The sequence below is a fragment of the Rhipicephalus microplus genome, chromosome X, assembly GCF_043290135.1.
Source record: "Rhipicephalus microplus isolate Deutch F79 chromosome X, USDA_Rmic, whole genome shotgun sequence".
Lineage (NCBI taxonomy): Eukaryota > Metazoa > Arthropoda > Arachnida > Ixodida > Ixodidae > Rhipicephalus > Rhipicephalus microplus.
The window spans coordinates 272,640,394-272,655,241 of record NC_134710.1 but is presented as its reverse complement, the minus strand read 5'-3'; the positions used below and the strand labels follow the sequence as shown (position 1 = coordinate 272,655,241).

Sequence of the window (14,848 nt, the reverse complement as noted above, 5' to 3'; positions counted from 1 at the left end):
CGAATGATTCTATCGAACCAATACATTCGCCTCGAAGTAGCGTAATCGTGAATGGGAACGGATTTTCCACAGGCACGTTGGTCGCACCACCTTGAAGAGTAACGAGAGCGGTTGGGAGCGGTGATAGGTGGCGATGAACGAAAGCAGCGGAAGGCGTGAAGAATGCGGTAGCGTCGACGACGGTGGAAGACGACACAGGTGCGAAGACAGTAGCACGTGGAGGGATTTGGGTGTCGTCACCAATGACCAACTTCGCGTCGGAAGGGTGATCGTGCACTGGTAGCGCATCACCAAGGGGACAAAAGGCGACTTCGGCACGGGCGCAATCAATGACGGCTTGGTGATGGGAGAGAAAATCCCAACCTAAAATGATGTCATGAGAACAGTGCGGGAGTACTACGAACTGCACTGTGTAGGGCAGTCCTTGAATTACAAGTCTGACAGTACACGCGGCCACAGGCTTCACAGGCTGTGCAGTGGCAGTATCAAGACATGAACCCAAGTAAGGCGTTGTCACTTTTCGAATTGAACGGCAAACTTTTTCGGCGATGACAGAAATTGCGGCACCAGTATCAATAAGGGCAGGTATGGGTACACCTTCAAGAACGGCATTAATTACATTCGGCGGCGAACGAAGAGGGCTTGTGCTTTGCGACGAGGACGCAGTTCTTGCCTCGGGAACTGCGTCATTTAGTTTTCCGCGTCGATTGTAGGGGGGCGTCGGCGCATCGGGGAGGGCGAGCGTCGACGTCGAGAAGGAGATCGGCGATCGGGAGCTGGTCGGTGGCTTGGACGAGGAGCGTACAATTCGGGGTCTGGGGTGTATTGAGTGTACGTGTAATCGTTCTCATATGGACGTAGGTTTTCACGTGAGTGGAGTGGGCGGTGGCGGCACAGACGTGCGACGTGCCCAGGTAGACCACACGAAAAGCAGATCGGTCGGTTGTCGGCAGTGCACCATGGATTAGGGACTCGGCGAACTGGAGGTCGTGGCGGCTGGGCGGCATAAATAGGAGCAGGCTGTGGAGACGGCGCTTGGAACGTCTGTGGTCGTGGTCGTGCTGCTGCTTCGGCGTACGTCAATGGTGCATTGACTGGTGGCACCAGCTGCGGAGGAAGGACCTCAGACACTTGATCTCGTATAATAGTCCGTAGAGTAGGGCTAAGCGGTGCACTGCGCTCCGGTAGGCCAGAGATGAGCGAGAGTTGGCGGGCAACTTCTTCGCGCACGAAATCTTTGATCTGCGAAAGGAGGACGTGGTCTTGCGAGGGAGTTAAGCCGGACATCGATTCCTGATGTGGGACAGCACGGCGGGTGACGAGACGTTGCCGGCGGAGCTCATCATAGCTTTGGCAGAGCTCGGTAACTTGGGCGACAGTAGCAGGGCCCCTTAATACCCTTAAATACCCTTAAAAATATGCTTGATGCGGTCCACCTCTGTCATGTTCACATCGACGCGTTTGCACAAGTCAATGACGTCTTCTATGTAACTTGTAAATTTCTCACCAGGCAGTTGAGATCTCGACTGAAGGCGCTGCTCCGCACGAAGTTTGCAGACAGAAGGACGACCAAAGACTTCGCTGAACTTTGCTTTGAATGCTGTCCAGGTGGAAACGTAGGTCTCATGGTTCCGAAGCCATAAGTGGGCAATGCCACTGAGGTAAATGCCGACAGTGGCCAGTCTTGTGGCTTCATCCCATTTGTTCAAGACACTCACGAGTTCGTAAGTAGCCAGCCAGTCGTCGACGTCGTGGTCGTCAGTGCCGCTGAATATGGGAGGATCCCGCTGACGGACCGCGCCGGAGCACACGATGGCCTGGGAAGCCATAGGAGGAGGGCTTGTGGCAGATGCAGTGGTCATGACAGCAGGTAGAGTCCGACTTCGCAACTCCAGGATTGCAAGGAGGCCCCGCAAACTCCACCAATTATAATATAGAACGGAGACAGTCAAAACTGTTATCCGAGACCAGGTAGGAGCGTAGGCCTAGCTAGCAAAATCAGCGACAGTCCGGACCGAGCGTCTCGTGCTTAGCACTGACAGTGTGTGTGCCGAGATTTGCATGACCCACTACATTCATCATTACACCCTCTAGTTGATGATTATTGCGATGTCACTCAGGTTTCGGTTTCACTCCAGTGGTGCCAGCGCTGCTTTACCACACTTTTGTGTAGCAGAAGCCGTCACCATTTCTCCGAATGAAGCGGTGCGGAGCCGAATTCTGACGAATTGACGAAGGTTTGGTCCCATATATTAACGCGCACTTTGACCGGGACCAATAGAGCCGTCCGAATCATCCAAATTTTTGAATTAACGAGTGTCAAATTAATGAGCTTTTACTGTAGTTATCTAGAGATGCACTTTTAGGGTTTAAGCGCTTTACACCGTGGGTCGTATGACCCGTGTCGTTGTAGTAGTAGCCACTTCTTGTTTAGTACAGAATGTCAGCTGGATGGCGGTACTTGAAGTGTTCACTGGATGGACAAATGCACAGACAGACAGATAGACACAGATAAATGGACGAATGCTTCGCCCAACTGTATTCTGTGATTTCTGTGAGTATTCTGTGATTTTCTCTTTCTGCCCTTTTCTTACTCTTTTGACTTCATTGATGCATTCCAGCTTATGATGAGTGGTGGCCTTGGTGCTGGTGAGTAGATGAAAATACGGAAGTAGAAAAACAAAGTTAAGTGCACTGGTACGTAGACTATATAGTTATATTGGTGGGATCCATTCACGGGGCGTACCAAACATCCGAACCTTGTTCTTCCCAGGTCCGCATGAACAGAACGGCGCTGGCCAGTGAGTTTCTGCTGGTACGGAAATCTGAAATATTTAGGTAAGCCCGATAATGCTTCAATTTCTTCATCTCTGCGAACATAGCTACACGTTAACCACTGTCTAGAGCTTGCTGAACGTGTTTTAATCGGCTGCAAAGATTGTGTGTGTGCGGTGGTGCGTGTGCATGTCTCCCTCTTTATCTTCGCTGGGTACGCATCTATCTTTGTTGTTCGTTGCTGCGCTCTTGAATCGATGACCGTAACATTACAACCTTGTGATCGTCTCTAGAATACGACTAAATGACTACTGTGAGGTATTATCTTTTAAGGCGATTTTCTCTTGACTCGGTAAGTGATGCCTGCAGTCACCGTTTGTGGTTTACCTTGCGCATGTGCCGGATCAGCTTCGGCGAGCTCTTGTCAAATTAAGCAAGATGGAACACTGGGCTAGTTCATGAAGATTCATTATGGCTTACAGCACAAAGAACCCACATAGACTAGAAAAGGACAAGGTCCGGCGCTGTACCGTGTGCTCTTTTATGCCCGGGTGTTTCGCGCTGTAAGCTATAATTAATCGTATCGGATGGGCTGCTCCGAATAGTCACTTCACAGTTGTCCATGGGATTTGAGAGGCCCAACCTAAGCAGTCAGCCCTAGGAGGTGCTGCTATGAGGGATAGAAAAACAGACTGAAGTTTTTCCTTGCGTCAAGTAGTTGGCAGCAAGCACATACATCGCCAGAAATTCCCCCGCAGGGGCGCCTGCGCAAGCAGGCGTTTGGTGTGTAGCGACACCACGGACCCGAGCCAACGGGGGGGTTTCGACTCCCTCCCACGCCTAGCCGTGCGTGGCTTTGCCGTGTCCGGGGAAAAGGGGATCCTGGGGGTTGAGCCAATGCTGGGTGATTGGACCTTTAAGGCCCCCCAGCGGCGGCAACACACCCCTTTGGCCCCGGCTTCACGTAGACGGCACCCCTGGGCTGACCTACTCAGGGGAAATCGGTAGTAGCCTTTTCCCATTTCTCTCTCTCTCTACATCTTAGTCTTTTCTCGTCTTTAAATCTATCATGTCTTCTTCTCTCTTCCATTTACTTCAGATTTTTCCTGGCGGCAAGGGTTAACCTTGTGTATGTGCTCTGTCTTGGGCACAATATATTTGGTTATAGCGGCTGTGTACAGCTGACGTTGACATGCCTCATATAAATTTAGGACTTGTCACGTCCCCGTGTTGGGCTCCATGGTGGGTGGCTGGCATGGCTGCCGAACTCATATTTAGTTTATGGCTTTTTCTTCTCTCCCTTTATTGCACGATTGTCCTCTCTCGAAGAGAGGGCGCACCGAAGAAATTTGCAACTATTTCAGAAAACTGAAAGAAACCTTTCCCCGCTACCATGTAATCCACTGTGAAACTGCTGAAAAGAACGCCAGAACAATTTCGCCTTTTGTTGTTTCCAAATGCCTCGCCACTACACTTGGCCCAGGTTACCAGGCTACAAGAATGGCCAGTGGGTATCTCCTCCTCGAGGTAAAGTCAGAGCCAGTATGAAAACCTCTCTAAACTAGAATCGTTTGGAAACATTCCTATCTCAATTACACCACACCGCTCACTCAACACTTCCAGAGGCGTTGTATCTGATCAAGACTTGCTTGGCCTGACTGAAGGTGAGCTCCTCGAGGGCTGGAAGGACCAGCAGGTGACACAAGTACAAAGAATCAAAATTAGGTGTGATAAGAAGGAAGTCCCAACAAAACACATAAATGTGACGTTTTGCACCAGTACCCTGCCTGAACATCTCGAAACAGGATACTTGAAGTTGAATGTGAGACCCTACATTCTCAACCCACGACGTTGCTTCAAATTCCAGCGTTTTGGTCACGGCTCTCAGAGTTGCCGCGGCCAACTCACCTGCGGAAAGTGTGCCACCACAGGACACGCCACAGACGAGTGTAAGGTGGAAGACGAGTGTAAGGTGGGCCCACTGCGCAAACTGCGATGGTGCCCATCCCGCATACTCCCGAACCTGTCCAACATGGAAAAAGGAAAAAGAAATTGTTACAATCAAAATCACACAAAACATTACTTTCCGAAAAGCCCGTCAACAAGTATCTGGTCTTTTCACAAACAAAGCATCGTTCGCCGATGTAGTGCAACAGGGGGCAGCACTACAACGGCCTGCGGCAACTGCCCATGCCAGGCACAGTGTGCCCAGGTGGTTGCCAATGCCCCCACCCACGGTGGGAACAGCCAAGGCTGCCCTGCCACTCGTCCCCATGGCCACACCCACGGCAGCTGCAAGCTCTTGCAGCAGCCAGGGTATCCCAGCAGCAAAGGAGGTCCTATCGACCTCTATCCCGAGAGGACGAAAGGTTTTGCCCCCCGAGGTGAACGAGACCCCAGGGTCGGCCGATATGAAGGCCTCGTCTCACCAGGCGATGCCCCAAGCTCGAAACAGCTCGCAAATGCGGGCACGCAGTGCCTCTGAGGAGGCAATGGACACCATGGTACCCCTGGTGCCGAAAGATCGGCGTAGCTCCCTGGAGCGCGCCAAAAGAAATAAAAAGGCAATAACGGGGCCCGGCGACGACCCTATTCTTTGAGTCTTAACGTTTAGCTTAAGAAGCAGACACACCCATTTTTTCTTACACACAGCCCTACGTTACCTCCAACATCGCAACACAAATAATACATTGGAACGTCAGAAGACTGCTTAGAAACCTCGATGATGTTAAAGAGCTCTTTTGCAAACATTCGCCGAAAGTGCTGTGTGTACAGGAAACTCATTTAAAATCTAAAAACACGAATTTTTTGCGTCGGTATTTCTCTTCCGAAAGGACAGAGATGATGCTGCGGCGTCATCCGGCGGTGTAGCCATTATTGTTAATCAAAAAGTAGCATGCACACATTTACCACTACAAACAACTCCAGAGGCAGTGGCTGTTCGAGCAGTTCTTTTCAACAAGCTCGTCACCATCTGCTCTCTGTACATACCCCCCCACCACCGTCTTGAAAAACGAGAATTCGAGTCCGTAATAGATCAACTACCGGAACCTTATCTGGTCCTTGGTGACCTGAATGCTCATAGCAGTCTATGGGGTGATTCTCGCTGCGACGCACGAGGTCGTCTCATTGAACAGTTCCTTTTTTCCTCCGGTGCCTGTCTGTTGAATAGGAAAGAGGCAACATATTATAACCTTGCCAACAAAACTTACTCTTCCATAGACCTCAGCATCGCATCTCCTTCACTTGTACCATTACTCCAATGGAAAGTTCTATATAATCCCTACGGAAGTGACCATTTTCCTGTCGTTTTGAGTACACAAACATCATACGAATGTCCTCCACGAATTCCCAAATGGCTTATACACAAAGCCGACTGGGAACAGTTTCATAACAATGCTCAGTTATGTTGGACTGACATATGTGGGCTAAGCATAGATGAAGCTGTGCAGTACTTCACAGCTCTGCTTATTAACGCAGAAGCCAAGTGCACCCCACAAACATCTGCACTGCCCGGCAAGCGACACGTCCCATGGTGGATGGTGGAACACTGAGTGTCGTAATGCGCAAAAGGAGCAGAATAAGGCATGGAGGTTGCTTCGGAACTCACCGACAGCCGAAAATCTTGACACCTTCAAGAAAATAAAGTCTCAAGGCCGGAGAACGCGTCGGCAGGCCAGAAGAGAAAGCTGGCAGAAGTTTTTGTCAGGGATCAATTCATACACACAGGAGGCTAAAGTCTGGAACGTGGTTGGTAGAATAGCAGGAAAACAAGTACACACACTTCCACTCGTAAACACTCAGGCAAACTTCCTCGGTGCACACTTCGAACAGGTGTCCAGCTCATCCCACTATGCTGACACTTTCCAAAAATACAGAACAAGAATATAAAAGCAGAAACTCGAACACAACTGCACTAGAAACGAGGCATATAACCAAGCTTTCAGTCTAGCTGAGCTCCGAACATCTCTTAACTCCTGCAGTACTTCTGCCCCAGGTTCTCTCCGTGTGATGTATGAAATGTTAAAAAACCTACCAATCGAAACGCGAAAAACCTTACTTTGTTTGTACAATGCTATTTGGTTATCTGGCACTATCCCTACCTCCTGGAAAGAGGCTATCATTATTCCCATTTTGAAAGAGGGCAAGGACCCTTCTTTAGCTTCGAGTTATAGGCCTATTGCACTTACAAGCTGCTTGTGCAAAGTCTTCGAAAAAATGATAAATTGCCGACTAGTACAATTCCTTGAAACAAACAATTTGCTAGACCCATTTCAGTGCGGCTTTCGAGAGAGTAGATTCACCACAGACCACCTTGTTCGTATCGAGGCACAGATCAGAGACGCTTTCGTCCATAAACAATATTTTCTCTCTGTGTTTCTCGATATCGAAAAGGCTTATGATACAACATGGCGCTTTGGAATTCTGAGAGACCTGTCCCACCTTGGCGTGCGCGGTAGAATGTTTTCCATAATCGAGAGTTACTTGTCCAATCGGACATTCCGTGTCCGTGTGGGCAGTGTTCTCTCCCAAACATTTGTCCAGGAAACAGGCGTGCCGCAAGGTGGTGTACTTAGTTGTACACTTTTTATTATCAAAATGAATTTCTTGCACCTGTCCATCCCCTGCAACATGTTCTATTCCACATATGTCGATGACGTCCAGCTTGGCTTTAAGTCATGCAACCTAGCAATGTGTGAGCGGCAGGTTCAGTTAGGTTTAAAGAAAGTCTCCAAATGGGCAGAGGAAAACGGATTCCGGCTGAACCCAGAAAAAGCACCTGTGTCTTGTTCTCCCGAAAGAGAGGCATGCACTCAGAACCCGACATTGAACTGAACGGTCAACGTCTGTCAGTCAATGTGGAGCACAAATTCTTAGGCTTAATCTTGGACAAAAAGTTGACCTTCGTACCGCACATCTAGTATTTAAAAACAGAATGTTTAAAAGCCATGAATGTTATAAATGTGTTGTCACGTACTACGTGGGGTAGTGACAGGCAATGTCTCCTGAACCTGTATAGAAGCCTCATTCGCACCCGCTTAGATTATGCGGCCGTTGTTTATCAGTCTGCGACTCAAAGTGCTTTGAGGACGCTGGACCCCGTGCACCATTTGGGCATCCGCCTTTCTACGGGTGGTTTTCGCACCAGCCCCGTAGAAAGCCTTTACATTGAGTCAAATGAGTGGTCGCTTCATCTGCAGAGAACTTACATGTCCTTTGTTTATTTTCTTAAGGTGAAAGCAGACAAGAAGCACCCCTCATACTCCACTATTATTGATTTGTCGAGCTCCATTCTGTTTCAAAACAGGCCTTCGATGAGGCAGCCCTTCTCAGTTCGCCTGAAGGGTCTAGCTGAAGACACTGGAGTATCACTTGAACACAGTTTAATGGCTCCTGTAGCATACCCGCCACCGTGGCAGTGTCAGACTATAGACTGCGATGTGGCTTTCCTAGAAGTTTCAAAACATGCGCCAATTTCCCATATCCGAACATACTTCCTGGAACTTCAACACAAATACACACGTCCTGAGTTCTTTACAGATGCCTCTAAGTCCAACTCCTCTGTGTCCTACGCTGCTGTTGGCCCTTCCTTTTCGGATGCTGGCCCTCTACATCCAGACACAAGTATCTTCACAGCGGAAGCTTACGCGATACTTGTGGCAGCTAAACACATAAAACAATTATAAATACAAAAAGCAGTAATTTATACAGACTTTCTCAGTGTGGTTACGGCTTTGCACAGTCCTAAAAACAAAAAAACCCTGTCCTCGTCTCACTTTACTCCATTTTATGCACACTTTACACACTCAACCAACATGTTGTAGTGTGCTGGGTGCCAGGGCACCGTGAGATTCAAGGCAACGTGATGGTGGATCAGCTTACTGCATCCGTCCACGAAATCAGTGCCACTACACCCATATCGATCCCGCCCCTTGATCTTAAGCCGTCTCTCAAACGAAAGCTCAGGGACTGCAGGCAGAGCAAGTGGGATAGACACACACAAAACAAGCTACACGTTATCAAGCCACACCTTGGCCATTGGCCACCAGTATCAAAATCACGTCTAACAGAGGTAACACTAACAAGACTCAGGATAGGACACACATACACGACACACACACATCTATTGTCCGGTGGCGATCCACCATTGTGTGACAAATGTGGTGAGGCATTAACAGTTCTTCACGTTTTAATCCAATGTAAACAATTAGACACTCTAAGAAGACAACACTTTCCATTACCCTACCGACAACATATACCATTACACCCCGCAATGTTTGTCGGTAGGGAACCACTTTTCACCCATAAATCATTGCTAGCTTTTTGAAGAGATGTCTGTTTTTACCATGTAATATACCCAGGCATTGCGTAGCGTGACCTCTCAAGAGATGTTGCTGCCTCAGTGACTACATTTAAAAGCACTTGCCTCGCAGCCCTTGGACACAAGGGCGCTGATGAGGCACTTGTGCTAGTGCCAAATATTTTTACATGTTTTTATTATCAAAACCTTTATCACCCTTTTTACTATGCATATCACGCCACTGTCATGATCTTAATACTTATGTTTTTACCCGCATTATCGCGAGGAATTTTAAGGCCCCTATGCAGCCACGCAACATATCATTGTCCGCATCTCTACTAATTGAAATGGCGTTCTTTGGCCATCGATTGGCCCTTGCGCCACAAAGCGCCACACACATCATCATCATCATTGCCAGAAGTTCGTTTCGGCAGTACGAGTGTGGCGGCTTCTACTATATCTTTGCGTTCGCTCTTGCTCGCGTGTGGATTTAGGGGAAGGAGGCATTCAGCAGTTCCATCCTGGCTATGCCAGTGGCTGGCAGCACAGTTTTCTATAAGTACATTACAGGTAACTCTGGCGCTGCAATCGTTCAGCGACCATGGAAATGATGGGTAGTACACAAATTTGCCTAGTCTTCGTGCTTGCGGGCTTCGAAAGCACTTGTGGCTGTGTTTATTGCTGTATTTTAGTTTCATTTCGAATAAGGGAACGGACGGTCGAGAGCTTCGTAACTTAATTTGAATTGGTGAGCCCTATCTTAACCTTTTAGCTAAAAGGTTAAGATACTGAAGAACAGCTTGATTTGCTGATTGTGGTCTCGTTACAAAGCGGTCCCAAGCCACACGAAGCAAAACGGAGCCGAATATACGAAGATTAGATAGATTTGGGGATTACTCAACACTCACGCGCTTTCTGAAGTGCCATGCGTTGGAGCTCTCATACATTATAACGCCAGGGTTTCATCTTGTGTATTTATAGGAAACTTCATGGTTAACGAACACACAAACATGGTCACATAATTTTTAAAGCATACCAGCAGCTGAACGCATACATGGGCGCCCGAGAGTCCTCGAAACGAGGGGTCATGCATTTTGCCCTCTTTTGGAGCCACGGCCGAGGGAGAAACTGAGAAGGGCGCAGTCAGCTATAGCTTGAGGAGAGCTGATTTTCGTGACATTACGCTCATCTTCCTTTGCTTCGTGCACGCTAAAATTCTTAGCAGCCTTGATGTGAGGCCAGCTAACAGCGCATTTTGTTATGTTTTGACCCTAGTTTCGTTGTTGTAATAGCGTGTATACTGTTTCCTGTTTCAGAGACCTACTATAGGGCTGTTTCCAGGGGATTGGTGTTCGTACTTCAACGCACACTAGACCTCTTCAGGCCCTTGAATTTTTTTCAGTCATGTCGGTCACCGTTGGCAGCTATAGAGCGCGCCACACACAAGTTGTCCTGATCTTAGGCGGCAGGAGAAAGGGGAATACTCAGTATGCTTAGCTACTATAATGAGTCATCAGTCCCATCATGACTGTTGCTACTTCCTCGGGCGATGCCACCGCTTATCGCGTTATACCGCGGTGCTCAGTTATATCAATTGGCTCGTGCTTGCAAAAGCAACATCGGTCCCAGGAAGTGGCTACAGCTAAGTTCGTTTCGGTGGTGGTGAATGAAGCATAATGAGGGGGGGGGGGAGGAAACGACTAAAAATTTCGGGATTACAATGTCTGGGTCTTTACGCGACTATTGTTTAGTCAAAGTGGACAAGCCTTCCTGGTGGTTGAAGCGCAGGCATTACTAAAAAATACAGTTCGTGTAGTCGGCGTTTGTCATATATCTTTCATTACGCCTTGACGCAAGATGATTCTGTCAGGACTACCAATTACTTTGTTGTTTAGCGATTTGCATACTAATGTGTGAACAAAACTAAACTATGGTAGTAAAATGGTGTAGCCACTTTTTTCTTATCACTTGACACATCGCAGCACCCAGAATGGCGGAACCAATAACTATACGTGCTCGCGCTGTATATAGGCTTCTTTGACTTAGTTCTCCTTTTTTTCGGCTACCAATAAATAAAAAAAACTTGGCTGTGTTTGGTCTCACTTCTTCAATTCCGGGGTCTGTCGTCAGGAGCCGCTACCCGGCTGCCCAACAGCAGCAGCAACCGCAGTTGCCGCCGCCACCGCAGTTGCCGCCGCCACCGCAGCAGCAGCCGCAGGAGTGCTGCCGCAGGAGTGCTGCCGCACCAGTCCCACGACTCGCAGCTTCCTCGAGCCGACGCCCATGACCCCCACGCCTCCACAGTCCGACTGGCGCCGACTGCTCGAGCTGCACGTGCGGAGCCGCCAGGCCGCGGCCGCAGCTGTGGCGGCAGCCGCGGCGAGTAGGCTGATGCGCGCGGCACCCCCGCACCACGGCTTGCAGGTGAGATAAGCCTGCAATTGTGTACGTTTGGGACCATCACTCTGTTTTAGATGCGAAGCAGCTTTTTGACTAGCCTGTGTAACACTGTCTGTCCATGCCTCCGTGCCAACGCGCCACACCGTGTTCTCCCCGCCGCAGTTGTTCGAATGATAACAAGTAGGTCAAGTCGCAGCTGCGCGTTGACGTCACTCTCTCACTCGCAGCAGCTGCCGGCTCCTACCAACACACCTAGGTGGTGTTGCTCCTCTGACTGCTCGCAACACACTTCTTTTTCGCTTCACCGTCTACATTGCCTGCGATTCTCGACCACATGTTGTGTGGAAACATTTTTTCGACTTGTTTATCTGCGATGACACTTGCACGAAACCCAAGCCGCCTCCCGTATGTTTGCGTTTCGAAGAAACGTTTACTCTAGTAAAGGCTACACAGTTTTGCTTCAAACTGATCTTCCAGCACCTGCGTAGACGCCAGTCTCAGCCAGATTAAAAGCGTGCGCACCGCTGCTGCTTTGCATCCCAATATGGTTTCCTTCGTTATGATCATCACTAATTTTTTTCTCATGCGTGAGAGTACATATTCGCTTATCCCGAACCTCCCGTCACAGCCTTGATGCAGAAAACTCGTTCTGCGGCTAAAAGTCCTCACCTTGAAAAATCTCGGTCCAATTTTGTAATCGCTCGCGGCGCACCGGAGCACAGTGTGGACTACTTCCTAGACGTCATCTTAATGTGGGCTGGTTGCCAGCGGTTGTCATCTGAAGCCATCGTGCACATTTCTCTATGAAATCACCATAGGTGGAGGGTTGACAAGACAAAGGCAGCATGTTCTGATCGGGGCAACCATTCTTTTTGTTAACGTGTATAGTTCACTGAACAGACGGTGTGTGTTGTAGTCAGATCTACGTTTCAAATTTTGATTCGGTGATTTTAAAATATGGGTAAGCAAAGTCAGGGGGAGAAACTGAACTTTATCTTCGAGCTTAGTAAATCTTGTGATGGTTTTAAGAGTGTACTGTACTCTACAACTGGAACAGCCAATCGCGCTGTGTACGTCTGTGTGTGTCTGGGGAAGGGGTTAACTCGTTATCGGCAGCCTCATTACTGGGCGCTGCAGTGTCTACATTTACAATACGTTCTCTGTGGGCAGCAAAGCAGCGTGCCTATTTAAGCCCGCCTATCGCGCGGCTATTTGCAAAATGTGGACCCATGCTAAGAAAACATCCTTTCAAGAAGGCTACGCATGCCCTCTGCAGCAGTCTCCTTCGAGAAGCTGTGCTGCTGTGCCATGTGGCAATCTGGCAGTGTTATACTATGCAGCCGAGGGGTAGGGAGGAGTGGGTCGAAAAACACATGTGTCACAAAGCCCCTTTGTTGGAGCTTCGTGTCATACAGGCAGGCTCTCTGCAGCCTGATCTCTTCATAGGAATGTGTGGCACAAAAGAGAAATACAGATATACCCCATTACACAATGATTGAAACGAGCGTATACAAGCTTGCACTGAACGGAACAAACTGGAGATCATTGGAAGGGTCGTCCTGCAGTGGGCATAAAATCAGTAAATCACGACAACGGGTAAGTGCTATTGCTGCTAATGTATATATATTGCAGGCTATTCCGTCTTTAGTGAACACTGCTTCTTAAATAGTGTATGCCACTTTCTGCAAGGGGCTATACGATGCCAATTATTAATACTCACTGAATTCAAAATATCCTATGGCAAAGAGGTTGCAAATTATACTTTAACCTCCTTGCTATGTACTCGTACTCTACTAGAATATTGACTACTCATGGCTCGCAAGCTTCCCATCTCGACTTATTCCTATCCATGTCTGTCAGTGTGAACCAATCCGCAGGCCTTACCTTCCGTATCGGACCCTCTGTCGGTGGGTGGAGGCAACGCACCTTCCTCAATGAGGCCAGTGTACGCATCCGCCAAGTCCGTGATGCACGACCACTTCACCGGCGGCGTGTGGAAGTCGCTCTCTCCTCAGCCGCAGCCAAGCCACCACCAACCCACGCCTCAGCCACAACCGCCGGTCGGCTCGTGGCACTCGACGTCCCGGCAACCGCACAGCTGCCTGGCGCCGGGCGCGCATCTCGAAGCCCTGCTGCACCAGAATCGGGAAGTGCGTGTGCATACGCGCGAATCTCAGCGTACCTGCACTTCGATGGATGCGGATTAGCACCTCAGTTGATGGTCCCACTCTTCATCGTACGGGGATTTTTTTAATGATTTTTTGAGCTCTCTGCTTGCGAGGCATATGCATAAAGTGCATATACGTCGCATATTGTGCATTTCTAAGACAAACATATTAAAGCATCCTTTCCAGTTGTTACTGCATTATTCGAACACTTTTTCTAGAACGCGTATTAGTTTATTATTGGTCGCAATTGAATGCTCTATCGTCAGTCACCACCATAGCCATCATCCTTGTTATCGATAGGCAGTCATCATCCGTTCGACCCACCGTGGTTACAGTGGCTAGTAGTGTATATACTAGTCCAGGTTACGGAGCTAAAATCGCCTGATGGAGTCCCGGCCACGGCGGCTTTATGTCGACGGAGCCACAGTGCTAAAGGCTCGTGTGCTTGGAACCCCAGGTAGTGGGTATTTCCAGGGCCCTCCGCTACGTCGTCTCTCGTAGTAATTATATCGCGGTTTGGGAATGTACACCCCAACAGTTACTGTAAAAAATATTGGTATTGAACGAGCAAGCAATAAAACGCAGTGACCACGATTAAAGTCAAATAAAAGCACATTTCAGCCTCTGTAGGAAAGCCTTGTTCACAAGCAAGCACTTAGTCATCACCGGGCTGTCATGATCAGTCATCACCACCACAATCGAAAATCTACAGTCATCATCACCACCAGGTCGTTATCACCATCATGTCACCATCACATCGAAGATCCGCGCCTTGCCTCACAACCCTCTTCTACGTTGGTAGACCTTGTCGTCACTTGTGCATCAGGGCAGCATCTCCCAGCCCAGGCCGCCCATGTCCGACTATTCCGGCAGTCGAGGTGGCTTACTCGCCCCGGAGCCTCGTCCCTCGCTGCTTCCGTTGTCGGCCACTTTGTCGTCTTCGGCGGCTGCCGTCGCCGCGCACACCCTGCAGGAGTGCTGGTCCCGTGGCGGAGCAACGAGTGTGGCGCCGCCACTGTTTCGCCTCAACTACGATCTGCTGCCCTCCGGCTGCCTGCACTGGCTAGCGCTCGCCAGAAACAGCGTGGTCAGGCCACAGCACGTCGCATCTAGCGGTAACCTTTTCCACAGTACGTGTTCAGTGGAGGAAACTTAATTATTTCAGAATAGTTGTTTGATTAGTCGATCCTGTCGTATACCTGTT

At 49.1% G+C, this 14,848-nt stretch overlaps 1 protein-coding gene across 3 annotated transcripts in view; it reads left to right on the top strand.

Moving 5' to 3' along the window:
- The window catches only part of LOC142776126 (uncharacterized), a 62,372-nt gene that overhangs the window by 33,730 nt on the left and 13,794 nt on the right, over positions 1-14,848 (top strand). The window contains exons 5-7 of one of the 3 annotated variants that reach the window (XM_075879165.1): positions 2,774-2,838; positions 11,207-11,500; positions 13,337-14,447. In XM_075879165.1, coding sequence (XP_075735280.1) covers positions 2,774-2,838; positions 11,207-11,363 — 222 coding nt within the window. In that variant the 3' untranslated portion in view covers positions 11,364-11,500; positions 13,337-14,447. Of the gene's footprint in view, positions 1-2,773; positions 2,839-11,206; positions 11,501-13,336; positions 14,448-14,848 lie in introns of those variants that run through there. The other 2 variants (XM_075879164.1, XM_075879163.1) reach the window with 2 other exon arrangements.